The sequence below is a fragment of the Camarhynchus parvulus genome, chromosome 5 (assembly GCF_901933205.1).
Source record: "Camarhynchus parvulus chromosome 5, STF_HiC, whole genome shotgun sequence".
NCBI lineage: Eukaryota > Metazoa > Chordata > Aves > Passeriformes > Thraupidae > Camarhynchus > Camarhynchus parvulus.
In genome coordinates this window covers 41,532,301-41,554,916 of record NC_044575.1, presented here as the reverse complement: position 1 = coordinate 41,554,916, position 22,616 = coordinate 41,532,301, and the positions used below count along the sequence as shown (strand labels likewise).

At 33.9% G+C, this 22,616-nt stretch overlaps 1 protein-coding gene across 3 annotated transcripts in view; it reads left to right on the top strand.

Annotated features, from left to right (window-relative positions):
- CEP128 (centrosomal protein 128) overlaps nucleotides 1–22,616 on the top strand; it is a 98,986-nt gene that overhangs the window by 33,075 nt on the left and 43,295 nt on the right. For all 3 annotated transcript variants that reach the window (XM_030949092.1, XM_030949091.1, XM_030949093.1), the window contains 6 exons: nucleotides 1,149–1,499; nucleotides 4,680–5,330; nucleotides 9,023–9,187; nucleotides 12,042–12,215; nucleotides 13,431–13,490; nucleotides 15,342–15,534. In XM_030949092.1, the coding sequence (XP_030804952.1) occupies nucleotides 1,149–1,499; nucleotides 4,680–5,330; nucleotides 9,023–9,187; nucleotides 12,042–12,215; nucleotides 13,431–13,490; nucleotides 15,342–15,534 (1,594 nt within the window). The remainder of the gene's footprint in view (nucleotides 1–1,148; nucleotides 1,500–4,679; nucleotides 5,331–9,022; nucleotides 9,188–12,041; nucleotides 12,216–13,430; nucleotides 13,491–15,341; nucleotides 15,535–22,616) is intronic.

The window sequence follows — 22,616 nt, the reverse complement described above, 5'->3', positions numbered from 1 at the left end:
TGACAAGGAGAGAGTCCTTACCAATAAACCCGTCTCCCTCCTTCCCCCAGCCTTGTGGAAGTATCTTTGTCTAAATTGTCATTCTGTATCCATCTGTAAAGTTGCCAATTCTTTCATAGATAAAATAATTTTCCCTTGTCCATTCTGAATTGCAGTCTGTTTATTTCAGGCTACATCCGGTGGTTTTTTTCAGTCATTCTGAAATCTAATCCTCTTAAAAGTCTTTCAATCCCCTGAGGCTTGATAATATGTTTAACTGGCTATAGATCAGGTCTATCAAATTTATCTTTCATTAATGAAAAGGCTGAATGGTATGAAAGCAGTCTAAATAGACCCAAAATGCAGAATACTAATGTGAATTTCTGCGTCATGATCTCAGTAAAATACAATTTTGCTAGTGTACCTTCAAAAATTGATTTCTGAGCATGTTCTTCCAGAATGTGTATGTACACTATTATTCCTGAGTTTCTTATGAGACTGTTCAGAGAAATATGATTTGAGAAATACAGAATCTTTAATTTTAAAATGTGTGTTTTCAATTTATTTAATTTTTCAAAGGCTTATATATGCCTCTTGCATTTTCAAACATCTTTGCACTTTGTTCTAGAAGCATTTATGAAGCTGCTGTATTCTCTTTGTATTCAGTGTTATTAAATATACCTTTATTTAGCACATTGTTTTCATAAAGGCAACCAGCATAAAACTGGGTAACAACTAGCTCATAAACTATAAATTCCAATTGTTGTGGTGACTGCTGTTTTGTCCTTTCCAGTTCTTCTTTTCCTCTCATCTGTTTACATTAATCTCCTTATATCTTACTATTTGGTTTATTTCTTATTTGTGTAGTGTGTAATATATAGCCAATGATTGATCTCAAACTTACAATACAGAAAAATAACAAGAACAACTAGAAGAGGAACAAATGCAGAAAGAATTGGGTAGTATGTATTCTGTCCTGTGTTGGAATTCTTTACCATTGCAGAGGGAAAGATTCTTTGGGCTAACAGGACGTTCCTTGATAGTCAAGAAGATCTTTTATGCTCTTCATATTTAATAAAAATGTGATTTAATGTTGCTGTATGTTATTTGATAAAGTTTGGTACTGCATATCTTTAGAGAATGTTTGTATTTTGCTATGATGATTTCAGGTGTTAACATCTGACCTGGAAAACAGGGAGAAGCAGCAGGAAAAAATGCTGGACCAGCTAAAGGAGATACAGAACTGCTACAAGGCTTGTGAGAGTGGACGTAGACAAACTGAACTCCAGTCTGCTGAGTTAGCTCAACAGGTTGAAGAGAGTACCAAGGAAGCAGAACGATATCTCAGTGAATTCAAGCACTCAGAGGCACTCAGGCTGGAGATTGAGAAAAAAAGAGAAGATTTGAAGGTGAGAGCCCAGGAAACCATCCGCCAATGGAAATTGAAGTGTAAGAAACTGGATCGTGAGGTAGAAAAGCAAAATCAAACTATCAGTGAACTGATGGACAAGAATAGTCAGGTAAGATTTGTTTATTTTTTTTTGGTACCTTTTCCCTTTGTTTTAAAAATGAAGAGAAGGAATTTATTTGTGAACTGTGACTTAAACTACTTTCTGCTTTAAGTTCTAGACCTCTTCTGTATAATTTTCAGAACTTTTTCTTTAAAAAATCAATTTGAAAATTCATTGTGTAACATTTCTAGCTTTTTCGTTTGTCTTTGTTCAGTATGGCAGACCACTTATTCCTCTCTTTTTCCTTCTCTAGAGTTTCTCAGGAAAAAACATAGTTTTTTTTTGTTTTTGACTTAGAAGAATTATTTGTTCAGTTGCTGACACAATTTTAAATACAAGCACTCACATCAATGCTAATGTTTATCATCCTCTATCAGAATAATGGTAGAAACCACCATTCTGTTGGCAATGAGTTTGTGGGTCTATTTTCCAGTGGCTGGGTCAAAAGTTGCTGTTTCTATAGTGGCTGATATAGTGCTTAACTCTATGCTGTGAGCTTTTGTCTTAAGTTACAGGCTCTGCTAGTGCAGTCTATCATATTGTATGGCTTTTGTTTTACTGTGCTATACTCTCTTTTCACATATTTTCTGATGGCATACATCCAGTTTAAGTTACTGAATGTGATGGGCTTGAGATGGCTCCATCCTCTATTTTGTTTTGCTCAAAGATTGAGGTTTTCAAGGGCTAAATGGGATGCAATATGGGAAGTCTATTAATCCTGTGTTTTATCTGATCCAACGATCTGTTCTGAGATTGGTACATGAATACAAGCATGGTGAAAGCACAGGACAAGTCACAATTGGGCTATTACTGAGTTGAAATTAATAAACTCTAGCAAATCTAAACTTTGATTCCTGGTGTTGCTATTTCTCTCCTATTGCCTATCATATCCCTTACTTTTTATTAGTATTTCCTCTTTCCATGTTCCAGCAGTTCATTCTATAGTAATCTTGTATTTGTTAGACCTAGCGCTTGTCTGGGAAAGTAAGATTTTCAGACATTTAAGAAGTTGGTCACTCTTGCCTAAGAACACAGAGGTTGTATGGAGAGGAAGAAAACCTGAATTATTTAAAAATCATGGGTGTCTATCAAATGGACAAATAAGAAGCAAAAAGTAGAGACAAATTGTGACTAAGAAGCAGTAGTTCCCAAAAAGGTTCTGGAATCGCTGTTCTTGTAAACACATAGGCTGGTCTTTGTAGAGGCAGTTGATAACACTTTCCATGTTGAAATTTTCTTTGTTATGTAAGATTACTTAATATGGATTTTACCTCTTTTTATGTGGCAAGTATATTCACATGCTAAATGCAGCGGTTAAACTTTGGCTTAAGCTCCATTTAAGAAATGCTGTCAGTATTTGTTCTTTTAAAGTCGTGACCATCCTGCCAACAGGTTTGAGGTAATTGTTTGGTGAAGAAAGTTTCTTTAAGATATAGAAGATCAAATGAACGGTGTGTCATTGTGAAGGAGAAAAAAGTACAAATGATGTTTCATGTTCTCAATATAAAGTTGGAAACAGTTACTTATAGGGATATAATCAGTCTAGATGCAGCATTTAGTATAAACTTGAGGTAACTAGATGAACATAATTTAACTAGCTTTGAAATGCAGACAACATCTGAGACAAAAATCTGTAAAAACAATAAAGGAAGAAATGGCAGTTTGTTTTCTTTGATTTCTGTTAGAAGACTTCAAAGGGTTGATGGAAAATTTTCAAAATTGGGTTACAATCATAGCTTGCAATTTTGAGATTTTTGAAATATTGGCAGACAGCGGATGTGCTATAGAAAGATTGTTTAGGTTTCATTCTTTTGGAGTTACTGGGATAATTTGGTTGAAGTTTTGCCCATGTGGTTGTCTTTAATATTGTTTGACAGTGGAGTTTCTGACATCTTTTGAAACATATGTTCTTTAAAGTATGTAATGTAGAAAACATACTCAAAGCAAGTAACTTATAGGTTGTAGTTTGAAATTTTACTGGAGTTTTGTTTTTGTTTGGATTTTGGTGGTGCTTTGAGTTTTTTAAGCCAAATTCTTCCAGTAGAATTACAAGATAGGTTTAGGAGTGTCTTTTTGTCTGGTAGGTTTTTTTTCTGGAAAAATCCATGATGGTCATCAGTCTGTGTCCTCAATTTATTACATTTGTATTTTGCTTTGTGTTGCTTATTCTTGATATAATTGCAAATTGTTTTATTTTTAGCCACACACTTTTAACTCTAATTGCCTTGTTTCAAGTTATTTTGCTATATCCATAAGAAATGTGTGTTGCTTGTGGAATTGATGAAAATGCTCAGTAAAATTTAGGATAAAATTTATTAAGTCAGTTTAAAGAATCTGATATATTGCAGCAGATTGCCCAAATGGGTTGCATAGTCTCCCTCACTGAAGATATTCAAGAACCATCTGGATGCCATCCTGTGTCTGTGTTCTAGGATAATTCTGCTTGAGCAGGGAGGTTGGACGAGATGACCCCTTGCAGTCCTTTCAAGCTTATGCATTCTGTGATTCTCTGCTAATTTTAACATTAAATATATCAATGTTGGAAAAAACATCCAAGCCCTGAAGATCCTAGGAAAACACATGAATTTTTTATTATTTTGTTGCATTTGATTGATTTCTATTTGGGAGATGATGTCGTTATTTCTTGGCTTTGATGCATAAGTGAACCAAGCTTTTAACTGCTACTAATTCATCTACTGGGCATAATTTCAAAAATAACTTAAAGCTGGTATACTTTCTATGTAATATTTTTAGAAAATAAACAAAATAAGTCAGTATAGGGAATGGACCGTAGGTATACTGTATATTTCCAGTAGTCATCCCTGTATGCTGCTGCATTACCCTATTACCTCATTATTCTCCATCTTGATTTCTGGAGGAGCCAATAAAGAAACACTTCTCAGTCTGCAAAGAGTGAGTGTGAGAAGTAGAGAATTAATCAGAACTATCCTTATTTAGAAGGCTATATAATTTAAGGACAAGTCCAAGTTTGAGATTGCACATGATCTAAAGTGTGTAAATTTAAATAAACACTGAGTACATTTGAACTGAGTTTGTAGCAAGCAAAAATTTTATATTTTCACAGACATATGTTAATTGTTCCATAGACATTCCTGATGTCTAAGGACATCCTTCCAACAATTGTCTTTAATTACTTCAGATCAGAATGGATTTTTTTTTCTTTCCTAGGCCCTTAAAGAAAAAGATGATCTCAAAAGTCAGCTTCTCTCAGCTATAAATCAAATAGAAAACCTGCGGAAAGAGCTGAATGATGTGCTTACAAAGAGAGCCCAGCAGGAAGAACTCCTCCACTGTAAAGAGGTAAAACTGAATGAAATGGAGTCACGCCATGTAGCTCTTAAAGAAGAGATCAAAGAAGTTCAAAGTACTGTAAAAAAATTGGAGAATGAGTTGAAAAGGCAAGTCTTTCTACAAAACCAAATGCAAGCTGAGAAGGGGCACTTGAAGACAGAACTTGCAACTATTAACTTGTTTCATAAAAAAGACCAAGAACGACTCCTAGAAATGCAAGCAGATGTAAAACATTTAAGCGCTGTACGTGTGGAACTAACAAACAGAATTGCAGAAGAGGAGAAAGCCAAAAAGGAATTACTTAAGAGCCTCTCAGACCTCCAGAAACAGCAGGAATCTAGTCATGAAGAGATGATTTCAGCTAACAGGCAGCTGAAGATGGAAAGAGAAATTCACCAACAGGAGTTGGCAGATCTTAGATCAGAGTTACAAAATGTGAAAGTCAAACATGAACAAAATGTTCAAGAGCTCATGAAACTCCTTAAACAAGAAAAAGATGATGGAGAGGCTCAGATTAAAATGCTAAAGGTACTTATTGTGAAGAATTCCACTGTCAGACTTTCCCCCTCCTCCCACACACCCCACACACAGCCCCTGCCACTGAATGATGAAGGTAATAAAGCATGGGCTTTAAAGCACTTAACACGCATGTTATTGCAAGCCATTGTAAAAGTTTAAAGTTCAGGGTAAAAGTGTTACAGTACCAGTTTTAGGTCAAAATTTTAGTTCAAAAATAGTAAAATAGATATGATTAAAATAAAAGGAAATTTACGATGCTGTAATGTTTTAATATGGCAGGCAGGTGAAGTCCCAAGTGTCTGGAAAGGGGAAGCATTGTACCATACAGTCTTACCTGGGAAAATCATGGAACAAAACCTTTTAGAAGCTACACTAAAACCACATGGAGGACAGGGAGGTGATTTGAGGCAACACAGCTTCACCAAGGGCAAGTCCTGTCTGACCAACTCAGTGGCCTTCTCTGATGGAGTGACTACATCAGGGGACAAGGGAAGGGCTACAGTTGTCACTTGTCTGGCCTTCTGTAAAGTGTTTGACACAGTGCCCCACAACATCCTTCTCTCCAAACTGGAGAGAGATGGATTTGGTGGGTGGACTATTAGATAGATAATAAATTGGCTGAATGGTCACATTCAGAGGGTTGTGGTCAGTGGCTCAGAGTCCAGATAGAGTCCTGATGTACAGCAGTGATGAGTGGTGTCCCTCAGGGATCTGTGTTGGGACTAGTGTTTAGTTATGTAATGTGTCATTCATGACTTGATAATAATTCTTAAGCAATTGGTAGCATGGAAACCTTTAAGTGAAGAAAGCAATAAAAAACCCCCTAGGTGGTTGTTAGTAGAAGGATCATTAAAATCAAACATTTTGACAGCAGTGCTTAACATTGTAGACCTAATTTTTAGTGTGTATGTCATTATTTAAGTGGTCTGTCCAAAAGTGGTTTTTTCTTTGGCAATGACATTGAAATTAAGATTTTACATTTGATATCAAGTGGGAAGAAGGAAAGTGTATTCTGGATGCAAATAAGAAAAAATAAGTTGATTGTGACTGTGTTTTTCTATGAAACAGCAAATCCTACAGTTAGGACCTTTTTATTTTTACTGATTGTTGAACCTAAACAGAGTATTAAAAAAATTCACTTGCATATTTCATTTATAGTTCCATGACTTCCCCAGAATCATAAATCCTAAATATATTTTTTAAGAGCAGAAGGTTTGAGGGAGATGAATTTTCTAAGATATTAGGGTAGGCAACTTTTTTAGAAGTATACAAAATGATATTGCACAATATTCTCTTAATTAAGAGACTATAAGTGAAAAAAAATAGAAAATCACATGTGTCTCTAGGAAGATCTGATGAGAACATGTCATCCTGCAGGTGATTTGGTTACTTTTTGTCTGAACTCATCATTACATTGCATTTGGATTTCAATTTTATGGACATACTTTTCTTCTAAAGTAAGGTAAACTTAACATATATTTTATCTTTTTTCCCCCCCCTTTTTTTTTTAAGTATTTTGTTCTTAGAGCAGTGTTTGGGGAAATCCAACAGAAAAAGTTGGGTTTTTTTAAACCTATTATATTTTTTTTCAAGCTGCTAAGATTTTTTATCTAGCAACCAGTTGTCTTTTACTGTTACAGTAATAGTTGACCTTATTTATGCCTCAGCTGCATCCAACCTTTGTAACTGTTTTTGGAAAGGGATGTTCATATCCTGTCCAAAGATAGTTAAAGCTTTAAAAATAAAGGTTGGTTGAGACAGACTTGAGGAGTGAAGGGAAATTTAATATATTTGTAGAATCCAAAGCCTTCAACTTAAAGAGGATGCATTTATGAGTTACTTCCAGGAAATCAAGGGTAGAGAGTCCTGTGTTTAGAGAATTAACTTCTGCACAGATTGTAAAAAGAAGTGACTTTTGATCTTAGTTGTTCTTTCCTCTCTTGCCTACTCTGTATGGTATTTTCTGCCCCACTTTTGCCTTGTTTTCTGTAGTGCAGCACTGGATTGAAAAATAATTAAGTAGTTAAGGATTTTTTGGGGTAGTAGGGAAGGTACCATAAAAATATTGTATGATGCAAGAGAACTGGAGAAGAACATAGAGTTTTTTGAGATACCAGTGTTAAGAAGGGTCTTACTGTTTCATTACTGAAGTTCTGATGCTTAAACTTTTAATTTGGCTTCTATTAGAACATCCTAAATAATTCCCAACCAATGCCTCTATGATGTCTTATTTAGTGTTTAAAACGATTGATACACTAGGCATAGGAATTCAAGTGGTTTACTTAGTGATCCCCATTTGGCTTTGTGCTCAGAAACTCTGGATCTGTCACCTAATTTTAATACATACCCTCATTTGCTTTAAAAACATGCTTGTTAGAATGATGACATTCAAAATTTCCTGCTGCCTGACAGTATGGAAGTATTTGAAGTATTAATCTTTAATCTAAACTTAGAGATATGTATCTATACATATTAAATTGTGTATATGTGTATATTTCTTTTAAAATAGTTTTCTATACATTTTCCAATTGTGCCATTCCATTTTTCTTGAAGAGTATTAAATGTTGAAATTGGGTTCAATAAAGATCAATTAAATTATAGTCATATCTACCTTGTCATACTGGAAATTAGTAAGTATTGACTTTCTCTTCTGTGTCTCAAGGGTAATATAGGTGAAGGATTTTTTTCTTGGAATGTCTCCATCTGCATAGATGTTATAATGCAATTACCTTTAGTAGGAACTGAGAAGTTGATTTTTTATAAGCATATTCACAGAAAATGTTTTGGGCACTGCAGGCTTGTCTTTGTGGTCTTAAGTCTTTGTAGACTGTGAATGCCAAAGTTCTTTCTCAAATTGTCCTTTGGAAGAGTTTTTGTAATCCGTTTAGTGTCTAAATTAGTGTCTAGATCTAGTGTCTAAATTAATTCATAAAACTTCTCACCTTACCCTTCTTCCTCATAGAAGTTGTATTTATAGTGTAATTGGGAAATAGAATTTTTGCTTTTCCTCAGAAAGAAATTTGCTTTCCAAGTTTATTTTTTGTTTAACTGCATCCCTCACATCATCTAATCTGAAATTGGTTTTGAGGAATGTGTGCATTAATTTGCTTCTTTGTCGTATTTTTAAAAATTTTCTAGATATTGTAGAGCATTTCTCAAATCTCTCATTTTCAGTCAATTATTTTTTTCACTGCAAACAAACATACTTTATTTACTCATAATTTTGGGGCTTTCTAGATCCTTACATGAGTAGCATTAATCGTACAAAGTAATAGCACTAAATCCACACAAATCTAGAACTTAAAAATACTAAATCTTTGCTGTTGTTTCCTTGCAGATATAAATTTAGCATTGGTTCCTGAAACTAAATGAGTTTTAGACTTTCTGATTCCAAATTATTTTAGTAATGGAAAATCTGCATAAATACTAGGCTTCTCAGGATGATGTAAGCTGATGAGTGTAGCAGAGCTGAAATGAAGAACCTGAGACTACTATTTTCTGCTTTTAAAACACTGTATGGTTCTGCAACTTTGTGATGCATGTTTTCCATGTTCAGATAAGTAGTTGCACTTAGTAGAACCTAATTTTTTACATTTATCATTTGGCAATAGTGTTCCATTAATATCAAACTTTAGAGTTTGGGTGTGTTTTAAAAATAACCTGTACAGTAACTTTGTCATCTTTTTTCCCTTTATCATCAGATGGAACTTTTAGAAGAGAAAAACATAGTCAAGGCTCAGTGTCGACAACTGGAAAAAATAAAAGTTGAGTGTGATAAATTGACAGAAGAATTAACCCAAAATGAGGAAGAAAATATAAAACTAAAACGGAAATGTGAGTTTGTAAAACAAGAACTGGAGAAAAAGGTAAAATTAACTGATTTTAACCATGATTTGTTTCTCTGCTGATAAATACCTAAAGTAAATGATGGATTATAGAAATAGATGGTAATCCTAGAAAACCCCAGCCTGTATGTATTAAAGAATACACCCAGTTGTAACATAGTACATGGTTTCTTTATGAATGAAAGAAGACAAAAATGCTTTGGCCGGATTATGAATGATATCCCTCCAAACATTTGCTAATATTATTTAGGACTAGAAATGTAAATCCTCTTACTTGTCTGCTGTCTAATGTAGGTAACCAACAAATGTTTAATCAGCTACTGCTAGTTTTCTTCATATTTTTCTTCAAGGTGCAGTGGAGCTGTGAATAATTTAGAAATAATTTGAAGTAGATATGCAATGTAAGCATAGTAAAAGAAATTCTAAGTAATGTTGAGGTGGAAGATTTTTGGGTTTTGGGGATTTTCTTTTATAGTATAGAGCTAGAAAAACGTTAAATCTGGCATTTCTTTAGCTTGCTAAACTATCAGGAAGTGGTTTAAAAGCTCAACTTGTCAGACTAATAAAAAGTACTTAAAATGAAAATTCAAAAATGTGTTTTTTCTATGTTGGCATTTTAGTTGTATAATATCTATCATTAAGAAAATGTGTTTATAGGAAGGTACATGGGCTTCTGTAGTCTGTTGTATATTAGCTCCAACCTTACTTCATATTGGGAAGACACTCTTTTTGAATCAAAATTATCTTTTATCTCTAAATTGAAAAAGATCAGAGAAGGTTTTAAGCATGCAATCCTGTGGTCTCAGCTTTTGAAGGTAAAGGCAGATGGAAACTTCTATTAGCTTGCATTAATGGTTAACTTAAGACAATAGTTGCTATTTTGGTTGTGTGGATTGTCAAAAGGGATGTTAGGATGGGAGAAATAATATTACCTCTTGAGAATTCTCATGCTAGCATACAATTGTGGCAACACAGCAGAAGCTTATTGTGTTACAGAGTATTTTATTTCTTTTCCATTATTTTTATACTTTTAACATTCTGTTCTTAATGCAAATACTAATTCAAAGGGGCGTAGGTATTATAGCTAGCTTAGATTTTTTTTAAGGAAAGGTGAAGGAGCAGAGCATAATAGTTGGTTTCTTTCCTTATCCTTCTGTGCACTTCTGAGTCATTAGTGACTTTTTTTCTCCTGTAAGCTCTGGATATAGAATGATAACGAATGTTGGCACATTCAGAAAATCAAGCAGATAAATAAAAAAATAAAGTTAGGTGTTCTGTTTTAGTCATGATCTTTGGGGATGAACTTTGACATGTGTTGGAATGCATTTAGTGAATAGTGGGGTAACAGAATACAGATACTGTAAATATATACAGTGCAATTTTATTGCTTTCAGAATACTAGTCTAGGTCAAAACTATTATTTCAACTCCCATCTTTATAGTACAGAAATACTGGAATCTGTCGATCTTAAAAAAAATCTTATGACTTCTTCAGTTTGAATAACTACTGTCCGAAGTATTTTTGTATTAGTTAAGTGAAAAAAATCAGACTGCTTATCAAGTATTGGTGTCTCACATTTGTAGGCCACCTATATTAAAAACACCTGTTTTGCTAGTAAAAATAAACACCTATACATATATATCTATACAACCTCCTGAAAGGAGATGGCAAGGTGGATGTTGGTCTTGTCTCCCAATTAGCAAGTGATAGAGCAAGAGAAAATAGCCTTAAGCTGTGTCAGGGGGGATTTAGATTGGATATTAGGAAAGATGTATTCAGGCATTGGAGCAGGCTGCTTAGGGAAGTGGTTGAATCACCACCCCTGGAGGTGTTCAAAAGACAGGTGCATGTGGTGTTCAGGGATATGGTTTAGTGGTGGACTTGGCAGTATGGGGTTTTTACTTGGACTCTATGATAATCGAGTTCTTTTCCAACATAAATGATTCTGTGATTCCATATATATCCCATTCATGGAACTTGGGTGTTAGACATTACCTAACTCTGCATTGGTGTCTCATAAGAGCAGTGTATGAAGATTTCTAACAAATAGACTTCAAACAGTTGTACCTTGTCGTCGTGGAGGTCCACAATTAATAAATTTTTTAAATCCTTGCTGTTCTCACCATTCTTGGTGCAACTCACAGTTAAAGTGTTTGTCCTTTGCTGCATTACATCCTCCTCATCTCAGCAGCAGACAGGTGTGTTTCAATTTCACTTATTCTCACAGGATAGGCTTTTCTGTATTATTTATAATGCACAATTCAATATTTTGTGTAATCTAGCAGCAGTTTTGTTTGGTTTTATGGTGGCTCTATCATGGATATAAAAGAAGATAACCTGAATTTTAGAAACACGTAACATATTTAATCAACTTTCTGACATTAGCTGATAACATAAAATACTTTCCTCAGTGCCACTCACTCTCCTATGAGATATTCTTTGAGTAGTTTGCCTTGGAGGGCACACTGACTGCCAATAAAATTTTCCTTCTGGGATCTCTTTTCTGATGATAGAGATTACATGCCTACAAGAGATTCAGGGCAAAAGATAATAATGGGAGTATTTAGTCTGGGCTCTTTTTCTGCTCATGAGGAGATTTGTATTAGAACATCTATTTTTGACTTTGAAAATAGGCTTCATGATTGTTGAGTTTGGATTCGGTAGCAGTTTCTTCATGACTGATTTACAGGATAATGAGGAGAACCAAGGGAGGAACTTACAAGTGCTACTAGAAGGTATTATTTTTCCATGGCAAGGAGTTGAACTTAGCATGACTGAGTATGGTTTGATTATGAGATTGAATGATACATGGCTGATGACATATATTATTAATGCAATTACTTAGCTTTGTTTTGTTTTTCCTTTTTCACTCCAGGAAAAACAGATCAGCAATGAAGATCATTTGAGAAAGATGAGTGAGGCCAGACTGCAGTTTAAAGATCAGCTACATCAATTAGAAATGGAACAGCAGTCCATTCTCTCCATAATAGGAAGTGAAATTGATGCTGCTTGTGAAATCTTTTCTCGGGACTCCATGGAGAAATTCAAAGTAATTCTAAGTTTTAAGTGTGCTACAGGTTTTGTTCTTTTCTTGATGAAAATTTGTAGTGGAACTTGTATGCGTTGTTTTCACTGTTGCATAGATAATCACTCTAACAGAATTATGGGTATTTAGCTGGTACAGAGAGACATTGCTATGTATTAGAGTGGGATACTATGAAGGACTGTCCATGCATTAGTTGGTACTGCTTTGTTATTTTTTTTCCTTTTTTTGAGAAATAGTTCTCCTTTTTTTCTGTGAAAGGACCTTTTATTAGCCAAAATTTTGAGGTGGGTTTTCTTAGGCCATGTTCCTAGAATTGGGAAATCCTTAAGAAGGACCTAAAATGCTTTTCAAACTGAGAGAAAATGAAAGAAATTTTTTGTTAAAAAATCACTTGTATGCTTTTTTTTTTTATGTAGAGAACTGAATACTGAAAATGGAAAGAGTTTATACCCTCCTCTTTTAAGGAGCAGGTCCTTGTATCCAGAAAACTCAGACTCAAACTTTCAGGAAATTGGTAGCTTGCTGGAACTTTTTCTTTGCTATTTTGCTACTTCTCCTGCAACCCCTGTCTCCCTGCAGCTTTTCTTCTGAGCATTCTCATTTGCTCCCCTGGTACAGGAACCACTCTTGCTCCCTCCATATGATTCTACGTGACTGATCCTCTTAAATCAGCATTGTACATTTCTGAGAATAAAGAGAACAGACTGTCTGACTCAGCTTGTCGCCACACTTACAAGTGCTTGACCTAGTGGCTTTTTGGCCTTAGCTACAACCCAGAGTATGTTCAGATTACATCTTTTTTTTTGTCGCGCTGGTTTTTTATCACTGGCCAACTTAAACCAGTTCTGAGTGCAAGTTTTCGACTAGACAGTTAATGTGAAAAAAAAGTTAGTTTTGTGGTCCTGGTTTGAATTTTTTCCTTTTTTAAAGGTAAGCATCTTCCTTTTTAATATTGTTCCTCTGCCCAGTACTTCAGGTATTGCTAGGGTTTCTGAAAAGTTTCACCCTTTACTTTAAGAAGTTGCTGCTACAACTTGGGTAAGGAGGAGGAATTTGATGGATAAATATTTGTATTGAGAGAAGTCAAGTACTGGGCTTAATCTTCCTTGATAAGAAATGTATTTCTTTGGTGAATTTCCAGTAAGCAGAAAAGACTTTCTTCCTTCTATGCCTAATTCCCATTTTATGTCTGTTTCTTTTTCACCTGCTTTTTCATAGGCAATATCCCTTACACCAACAGTACTGCACGATCCTCATCGCTGGTTAGCAGAAACAAAGGTAATAGTCAAACCTCCTGAAATTTTACTGAGTAAGCTAATATTCAGCATATTTTATGGTGTAAGTGGGAGGTGTCCCTACACATATCAGTGGGCTGGAAATAGATGATCCTTGAGGTCCTTTTCAGCCTTTTCAGTCCTAACCCTATATTACAGCTGAGTGAGTGGGTGAGTCTGTGAATGGATGGATCTGATTTAGTTGAAAGTCCATTTAAAATGGCACTTCAAGGGTAAAAGGAAAAATACAAAAGCTGGAAATAGATGATCCTTGAGGTCCTTTTCAGCCTTTTCAGTCCTAACCCTATATTACAGCTGAGTGAGTGGGTGAGTCTGTGAATGGATGGATCTGATTTAGTTGAAAGTCCATTTAAAATGGCACTTCAAGGGTAAAAGGAAAAATACAAAAGCATTCCTTTGGCAATTATTCTGATATTTCCAGACTGTTATTTCAATGGATAGAATAATTTTCCAAATGTTTCTATCAAGAAGAAATAGTCATCTCTATAGCAAAATAAATAGCAATGTTGTTTTCACAAAAAAAAGGCATTGAAGTAAGAGCAGTGATAGCCTTTAGATCTGGTTAAAATTTTTTCAGTAAAGCATGAGAATGTATTCAGGAGGTTAAGTTTCTTTAACAGCGTTATCACAAGGCTAGAATGATTTTAAATAAGGCTGGTATTTGTTCAGTCTAAAATATATTAGATTGGATTCTTGGAAAATGAACGATTTTTCTTTCCCCATTGAAGCTTTCAAATCCTATAATATGGGGGCACACATGCTTGAGAACATCTTCAGGGTGATGACTGTAACTCATAAGTCTTGCCTTTCATTTTGCAGCTTTCCTCCAGCTCCGTTAGCTCACACACACAGCACATTTCTTACCCAATATCTTTTAAAAGAAGGAAATTTCTCATGAATAAAATAGATCACAAACTGTGGAAGACAACTGATGGTTTTGGTTCATATAGAAAAGTCAAAGCCACAGGAGAATTGACATAAGGAAAAAAAATTGAAAATGTTTGCATGTAAGAGAAGGTTATTCATGGCATGTGGTCTGTGTAAGACTTGTAGAGCAAGAAAGACTTCCACTATAAATAACAGAAATAAGATTGGAATTAAAGGAGAAATGTTCTGGAGGAAGTGTTTTCTTCATTTGAAAAAGTGACACTGACATATTATTAAAAAGAACTTTCAAAGACCACCTATTAACGCTTTGCAAACCTAAGTTTGTTTAGCTGCTAGAGGGAAGTTTAGAATGAATGACTGCTTAAAGTGCCACTTTTATTTTCTTTTGCTTTTCAATAGACTGTGTGAAAGTTTCCATATTGTATTCCATTTCATCACTTCTAGATTTACTAAATTGATCACAACCTTATCAATGAGATCTTTTTCTCCTCTGAGTGAACCTTAAATATTGACTTTTGCTGACTAGAATGGATTGATGTCACTTTTTTAGAAAGGGGAAATATTTTTAAATTCTGCCAACATTAAAATGAGAGAAAAAGGTGCTCTGAAAGGAAGGCCTATCTCTTGGGTATCTATGTGTGCACTAATTCAATGTGAATTTCCATATCTACCCTAGCAAATTCATGCTTCTGATTTAAAAGAAATAAAATAATATAAAATAAAATCACTTTTCACATATAATTATCAACCAAAATATGTCTTTTGGGTCTCTTGAAAATCAACGTATGTTCTCTTGATATATCTGAATGCCCTCTGTTATTATTGTTCAGATAGCTACAAATGAGTAATCTGTGACTCCAAAGATAATTTGGTCAGTGAACATTTATGTCCTCTTATTTTTATTAGAATTTTTTACTTTTTATTGTACCTTTTGTTTTAAATGTAGACTAAGCTTCAGTGGCTGTGTGAGGAGGTAAAGGAAAGAGAAAGTAAGGAAAAAAAGCTGCGATGCTCCTTGCTGCAGAGCCGAGAACAGCTCAAGCACTTTACACAGATAAAGGAGACTGAGCATCAGTCTCTCTTTAAACAGATTAAAAACCAAGAAAAACTTTTGGAAGAAGTTCACAGAGAAAAAAGAGGTATGTTATGGATTCCTTTTTTGTTAATAAAAGGGATAAAGAATTTAATATTCTATTAATTATAATTTCCATGGCACAGTCATTTTATCAACTAATTATTTCAAACTGCAATGGGCTAGTGCTAACCAAGAATAATGTTTTGTTTGTGGTTTTTTGTTTTCCCTTGCTTACAAAAAAGGCAAATGCAATCAGCTATGTTTCAAACCAATACAGTGACTGAGTAACACACGAGTTTACATCATGCACTGTGGATAGAGAAATTATTTCCCAGCTGTGACATCTGAAACATTGCACGACCTGGGCAAAAAGGGATTATACAAGAGGCTGAGGCAGTCTGAGTTAGACTGCTATTGCATAGCTCACTGTGACATGGTATGATCTTTCATTGTATTCTGTTCCCTCAGTTTTGGAAGAAAGGTGTCACCTTCGAGATTTTCTTCAGAAATCTTGTTTTGGCCTTTATTCAGGACTCCATACTTATAGAACTGGGCAGAATAAGTATTCTCTTTGATTATTTTGTTCATTGTCACTTTGTGCTGATTGATGCAGGTTCAGATAAGTGTAAACCTCTAGTAAGTGTAGTTACAGCTTCTAGCAGTTGACTTGTTGAAAATGTGAATTGCAACAAAAAACAAAACTGCTTGGTTTTGGCAAGAACAAAGTTAATTCTCTTCCTAGTAGCTGAAACATGCTGTATTCTGTATTTAATATGGATAGTAATGTTGAAAACACACTGATGATTTAGTTGTTACAATCTAAGTCAAGCAGTTTTCAGTTTTCCATGCTCAAATAGTGAGGTGGTGCACAAATAGCTGCAAGGGAACATGGGCAGGCCAGGGGAACTGGCAAAGGTATATTCCATGTATTAGAATATTATTCCCAGTGTACAAACACAGGAGAGTTGTCTGGGACGAGCCAGTCACAGCTGGTGAAGGGGCTGGACATTGCTTGGTGGTGAGCAGTGATACTGTACATCACTTGTGTTTTTTTAAATTTTATTTTTATCTTTTTTGACATGTACATGTCATGACTGCATGTGACAGTGTATGCAAGAACAATGGATTTATAATCTCCACGTGAGTTCAATTGGTTTGTTTTACAGTCATGTCAGTTTAGATTTTTCTTTTTAATTTGAAAATTATGATCTTCCTTATGCCAATAATCAGTTATTTTTTAGAAGTTGTAGAAGATAGAGAAATAATAGAATGCATATCTCTTAATCTGCGTTTTGAGTACTATCATTTACCAAGGGATACATTTAAATGTTTAAAAGGGGTTTTTATTAAAAAAAGGGTGCAAAACAGAATCTGACTTTTTTATCTTGAACAAATACTCTTACACACTGAATGAAAAGCCCAGCCTTGATTATGAAGCAAGTAATACAAGAATGTAAACATGTAAATATCTTAATGGATAAGTGACTTGAACATGGGAATTGGAAAAGCTATTTTCCCAGAGAGAAAAAAAGAAAACGCAGCTAAAAGCATAAAAAAGGTGTTAAGCCAAAAGGAGAAAGCAATCCATCAAAATGATAAAAAATTTAAATTAAGGATACAGAACACTGGTTGGCTTTTCTTACTTAAGCATTAAAAATGGAAGTATTTACACAATACTAAGGCACCCAGTAATGAAATTATTGGATGCCTTAGTAATGAAAAGGCAAATCCCAGGTACAGGAATAAAGCAAATGAAGGCAGAATGTATTTAATTGATTAAAAAAGCCTTTCACTTTTTTTTTTAAACACCAAAGTATCCTTTAAGGTATTGCTAAATAAAATAGATATTCAGTCAAATTTGATCAAATAGATGAAAATATTTTCTGTTGCAATGATGCAGATTTTAGATGGAGCATTTTATCAGATTCTGTGAATAACCATGAATATCCATGGATATGGTTGACTGTTCCCACTGACACAAACCGCTTGTCTGAGTACCTGATATAGTCTGAAAATAGTCCATTAGTTTAAGTTCATATAAATCAAAACTTATGAAAATGAGACAGAGAAAGTGTGTTCTCAAGAAATTGATTTTTTAAATTTCCTTTCTGTGGATCTGATGTAATTTATTCATGGAGTTTTTTTGGGGAGAACGAATAAAAAGAGAGATTTATGGTGGACATATCAAAAGTAGCTGTCATAAATATTTAAATTGCTTTGTTGATGAACATGTTTAAGGAAGTTTTATTAGCTTAAATAGATTTACTAAAACATTTAACTATGTATTTTTTTGTCTTTTCCTTTCACCAAGGCATTTGTAAATACCTGGAATATTGTAGGCTTTTAAAACCTCCTTACAAATCTCTGTAGAAGTGTTATCATTATCACAGTGGTACCTGTCGTGGTAGAAACTGGCTGTCCATGTGTTATAATCCTGACAAATACAAATAAGCTAATGGAGAGAATCATCCATGAGAGAATATGAATGAAGCAAAATACAGTTGTGAAGCACAGAGTTTCAGGATTGCTTGCAGAGTAGCAGAAGTTTCATAGTTATCTGGTGATGCTTCAAGATCAGCTACATTTGTCTTCTATTCTTGATAAGAGTACCATGATGGAGAGTTTAGAATTTCAGAAGTCTAGCAATATTTATAAATACTGAAGAGCTGAAGAGGATGTGACTTCTGATTTCAGGTTTGAAGATTGGTACTTTGGATGCAGTTCACTACTTAACAATGTATTTATCTTAGCTAGCATGCTACACAATGGGATATTTCAGTAACAACTTGGATTCTGTGTTTCATCTTGGAGTGATTTTGGTCTTAGAATCAAATGTATTGCACTAGGTATTCAATATGTTAAGAAAATAGACGAAGGTCTGAGGAAATAAAGTGCATAAGTTCCAGTTTCTTAACTAAGAATTTAATTTGCTTTCTGGAATCACTGAGCATGCCATGGTGTTCTTAAGAACGCTTTAAAAATTAGTTTAGGTAAAAAGAATTTTATTTTTATTATTTTTTAATGCCATTGTCAGCAGTTTTACCCAAGACCTGGCACAAATTTCTTTCATTTATTGCATCTCTATATGATATAACCAGACGGTGTAGTCTGAAAAGCTCATCATTCAAATCAGTGAAAGTCTGTATTTGATCCTGGGTGGACCCAATAGTTTTATAAACTCAGATATACTTTAATTGCCTTTCCAAGAAAATCTTGGAATATATTGACATGTATATAGCTAGACATAATATGTTGTATAGTGGCGGACGTGAAGTCTGCACAGTTCTTTTGTTTCAGGATAATATACTGCTACTTCAGAGAAGACACGGACAGTCAACAAATAAATGTTTAGCAAAATAAAACCGGACATATTTGGGAAGACCATATCTGTTCCTTTTTTAATGAAACAATGTTAGTATGGCTGTAGTGATGTAAGAAGAGATGCATTGCTTGCATTTACACGACTGATTTAATTTATCTCAAAATATTCTGCAAAAACTGTTTTACACCAATCCCAGGTGATGCAGGACATATTCTGTATCACTTCTCAATATCTACTGAAATAATGCTCTACAATCACATTTGAATTATTGGATATTTAGAATCTCTTTTATAGGTATAACATAACATATATACATTTATACTGCTAAGTAAAGCTTAGGAAGGTAGCAGCTGTAGTCCTGAGCTGTGATAGACTAATATTCAATGCCTTTGTCACAGCTACAAAACCATTCTGGGCAAATGTGTGGTGTTTTTCTTAATGTATTAAGTTTATCACTCATACATTTATCATTGTGCGTTGTCTTATATTTGAGGATACAAAAATCCAATTTTGAAAGACATTTTAGCTGGTTTTAGTGGTTGTGTCAGCTCTATGAATCATACAGTTACCTTTAGTTTCTTCACTTTAAACAAGTAGAATTTACAAAGATTTTGGGAAGTGATTCCTGAAGCAAGACATCGGTTTATTTTAATTTCTTTTTTTTCTGTTATGTTCAGTCAGGATTATCTGTTATTCAACTGCTGTGGATAATGTAAACTCAAAAGAGCCTGGTATATTAAAGTAGATTGAAAATGTAGGTAAAACCTTGCTTTGACAAAACCTAATCTTTCAAATTATATTTCTATTTATTCTGTTTAAAGTCAGGAAGTCCAATTTTTGTTTGAGTCAGGAACACTAAAGCAGAAGGAGTAAAAATTTAAAATAAGAAACAGTATAGTACATTCAATGTAAATATACTGACACTGAGCAATCTCTGCTATTAAACTGAGGAACAGGATGAGATTGGAAACCTGTGAAAATCAAAACAGTGTAAAATCTTTCTATTATGACCTGTTATGTTCATTAAATAGTAAAGTACATATGCTGTTTTGAAGATAACTTTAAGCCTGAATCTGCCCTTTCAGCTTTGATTCTTTCTTTTTTATTAAATTTCTTTTTCTCATATATTGCATGATATTGCCCTTATATGAACAAGAGTCCTTTCTGTGGCAACAAGAAACATCACAAGGTATTTTCAGGTCATCTTTTATTGAACAGTGGATGGGAGCATCAACTAGAGAGAACACTCTTTTAAGCATACAGGAAGGAATCTGAAGGATTTCAGAGAAACTTTTCATAGTACTTGGTTTTCATAGTGAGCTTCAAAATGCATAAAGTTGAAAATCATTACTATTGAAATAATTTATTTCTTCTTAATAGTGTTCTTGCCCTTTAAATAATGCTTGGTTTTTTTAATGTGATGGGGGAAGGAGGAGGGAGGACTTCTAAGTTATTTTTAAACTTTGCCAAAATGAACCTGCGTTCAGAGTCTTAGAAGAATGGAAATAAACCCAAATTATTTAGAAATCCTGCCCTGTGGAATCTTTTTAATCAGAAAACTGGAAATATCTAACTGGACATGCATTGCTGTCATTATTTATTTGTTTTCTGGAACCATTTTCATTTGACATTATCTTTTTATGCTCTCATAAAAATATGGCTGCCATTGTAAAAAAGAGAAGGTAAGAGATGGGATCAAACTGTAGCTAAGATGTTTTTAAGACTTCCTTTGATTTCTTTTTTCTTTCTGAATCACATACTTTAGATGATTATCTGAAACTTATGTATAGTTTTTTGGTGTGGAAAGCATGATGAGTCCTTTAAGTTAGTGAGTTTGTGCTGCTCATTAACAGTAAGAGACTATATTTATTAGATTTATTTCTTGGTTTGCCTGCACATACCAGAAACTAAACCAAAATTAACAAAAGTAACTGGGGGATGGGGATTCAGTGTATATTAAATAATTAAAATATATTATTTCATTTTTTCTTTCTTTTGTGAATTATGACTTTTTTCTTTAAACCAAGCTAAAATAGCTGGTGTTCTATGAACTAGTGGTTTTTTTGGTTTTTTTTTTACAGCTGTTGAAATGATGGCATTGGACTCTTTATAAGCACAATTGCAGCTTAATACCGATTTAACACTGTGTAATAAAGGAATCTTGTAATCAGCTGTACAACTTTATCAGGACTCCTTGAATTAATATGAAAGGTGCTGTGATGCTTTCAGGTTATGTACTATGTTTCTGTACCAAATTGATATCACCATTTTACAGCTATTAAATTCTAAAAACCCAACCAAAAAAACCCTACCCCAAGCAACACAGGCACTTCCACACTTGTCTTGAATTCAATATTTTTCTGAGAAGTATGTAACAGAAGCATGCTACCTGTCATTTATTCTTCTTTAGGTAACAATGACATCCTGAAGAAACTCATCAATATCTGAGAAGATGTCAGTTTATTTAAATAATATGCTGTCTTATAGGAAATAAAACTGAACCAAGGGCTCTATGTTCCTCTCCTGTTGTGCCTATTCCCTTGGTCAAAGCTATGTTATTCTAAAATACAAATGAATCATGTTTGAAATTTGAACAGAAATGAAAAAAAATGCTATCTATGATTTAGTATAGTAAAGTTTTTGAAATTAAAGAAGTATTCAAAATCTTGCATCTTGCTATGTCATAGATGCAATGTCTTTCAAAATTAGTGCTTGTTGTAATGGTTTTGCCTAGAATTTTTCAGGCTGTAACAGAGTATGATTTTCAGTGTAGTTCATTGCTATGTTAAGAGCTTGTATATCCTTTCAGCTAACGTATCTAAGATCCTTTTTTTCCTAAAGCGAGTCCTAATGATGTGGTATATTTGGAAAACTGAAGTTTAAGTGCTAAGTCAGTACTAAAAATTTCCTCACTTTGACAAAGAAATTTTTTGTCAGTACCATAAAATTCCTCACTTTGAGAAGAATTGGTCATCAGTAAAACCAATTCTTAATGTTGACTGTATACAACAAAATAATTGTAATTATAGAATATACATTTAAAGTGAATTCTTGAAAAGAAAAGGAAGTCTAGCTGGTTTTGGATTTTTCTATATAAAAACTAAATTAAATAAGTGATATTTATTCTGTTTGCCCATTTTTTTCTTTCTAGTGGGTTAAATATGACAAATTGCTAGGTTGAATATTTACTCTGATCAGTGTGTTCAAGGTAATAACTGTCTATATCTAACATCTTTTTTTTTCTTCTTGTTTTTTTTTAAGAAAATTGGAACATGATTGATACTTTTAAATGCTTTACATATTTTGTAGTTAAAGGGGAAAATCTTTAAAAATGTTTTAGAGCCAAGCAAGACAAGCAAATTAACTATACAGTTCATACAGTATGAGTGATTAGAACAATTAGCTACTGATTGTTTTTACTAAATAACAGGTTCCTCTATGTAGTTTTTTAAAAACTACAGACACATAATACTGGGCACATATATCTGAGTCTTCTTTAGAGTGGACAGAGAGTCTTACAGTATTTTTCTTGTCTGCATCTATTAGGTCTCTAGGATAAAGCCATAACATAGTCAAGGGCATGATTTGGATACTTCTGCCTATTTTAAAGGACTTGAGTTGCAGGTCATTAAGCACTGTTAGTAAATATTGTTGCTGTAAAGTTTTATTTGTTTGCTTAAACAGGTACAGTATCTGAGTCAGAGAAAATGTGCTTGCTCGTGGTTATGTACAAAAAAAAAAGAGAACTGAGGGTAAAGCTTGGTCTCCTATTCCTCAGCTGGATTTCTTATTTCTACACCACCTTTCTACTCTGAAAATTATTT